The following is a 1,451-nucleotide window of genomic DNA, read 5'->3' on the forward strand; positions in this document are numbered from 1 at the left end:
CGCAGCAGATATATATTAATAAAACCAAAGGCCAGTGACACCATTGCCGAAGGCACCACTGGGACTAACTCTGACATTCGATCTCTACCCCTAGCCATCTCCAGCATCAGAGGGACAAAAGTAACTGTAAACCAGCTTATCATTACCTGCATCAACTTAAGGGTAGCACCCTGAGTACCAAGGTACTCGCAAGACTTACACAATATAGGTATATACGATCCCGACTCCAAGGATAATGCATTGAGTTGAATAGCAAGGAATAACCACAAGGTTAAGTGAATTCATATGCGAAAGCAATTTTGACACAACTGTGTAAGCATCTATACTTAACCAATTATACTCTTCTATCCTGCACCATCAACATGAACACATATATATATATAATTAGAACCATAATAAACATATCTGTGAATAGAACCATCTCAACAACTTCCAACATATCACAGCATCCCATATTCGTGACCGGATTTCATGGCTGAGCAGCACGGTGGAGAGGCGAGCGGCGTGGCGCGACGCGCTGTCGGGCGGTGGCGAGCGGCTGGGCGCGAAGGGCCAGCGGCGCAACACATGCGGCATGGGGAGCAGCAGCGCGACGTGGCTGCCTGCATGGCGGCGGCACGGCGCGCGCAAGCGGCGCAGCGCGCAGCTGGGACGGTGCAAGAACAGACGGCACCGAGGAGATGGAGGAGGGAAGAAAGGGGAGGGGGTTCTCACCGTGAGGACTTGGGCGGCGCACGGGCGACGACACGAGCACGCTCGGCGGTGGTGGGGCAAAGCACGGCGCGATGGCGCAGGATGGCAACACGGCCAGCGCGGCGCGGCTGGGCGGCGCAGAGGTGCAATGCGGTGGAGTGCTCGCGGATGCGCGCGTCGACTCAGCGGTGGCGGCAGCACGGCACGAGCAGGGGGCGGCACCAGCAACGCAAGAGGGCATGGCTGTGCTGCCGGTGTTGGTCGTGGCAGCGCGAACGGTGTCACGCGCACGGCGGAGAAGAACAGGGATGCTGCGAGGAGCAAAAGACCAGCGCTGTTGCTGCTGATACGGCCAAATACAAAATTAGATAATATAATAACTATATTTATCAAAATAGATAATATATCGTCGTATTTACAATTTTAGCATTCATATTTGGCATTCGTACTTTCAGCACAACTGTCTCGTAAGAACAGTAACAGCAGTGCGTTTGAATTTCGTTTTCTCTCTTCTTTAAAACGGTGGTCTTCTGTTATTCTAAAAATTTTAAATTTTTTTTACGTGTTTCATAATTCATGTACAACTCATTTTAATTAGATTCATCAAAAAATTCTTTATATATTTAAAACTAAAATTCTCTAAAAAAAAAGGCTACTTTTATAACTTGTAATAATTGTTAGTGTCTCAAATAAATTCAAAAATCTAGGAAAATTCACTAATATTCTTCTTATGTGATGGACTAATTTCTAAAATTATT

The 1,451-nt window shown here is 47.6% G+C and overlaps 1 protein-coding gene across 1 annotated transcript; it reads right to left on the bottom strand.

Moving 5' to 3' along the window:
- Positions 1–469: 469 nt before the first annotated feature.
- On the bottom strand, positions 470–934 carry LOC133907257 (uncharacterized). Its single transcript, XM_062349258.1, has one exon. The coding sequence runs from the start codon at positions 932–934 to the stop codon at positions 470–472; it is 465 nt and encodes a 154-aa protein (XP_062205242.1).
- Positions 935–1,451: the final 517 nt, after the last annotated feature.

This window comes from Phragmites australis, chromosome 24 (genome assembly GCF_958298935.1).
Source record: "Phragmites australis chromosome 24, lpPhrAust1.1, whole genome shotgun sequence".
NCBI classification, from domain to species: Eukaryota; Viridiplantae; Streptophyta; class Magnoliopsida; order Poales; family Poaceae; genus Phragmites; species Phragmites australis.

Bases quoted from the DNA above. Each gene is read 5' to 3' on its own strand.
- LOC133907257 (XM_062349258.1), bottom strand. From the start codon at position 934: ATGCCCTCTTGCGTTGCTGGTGCCGCCCCCTGCTCGTGCCGTGCTGCC.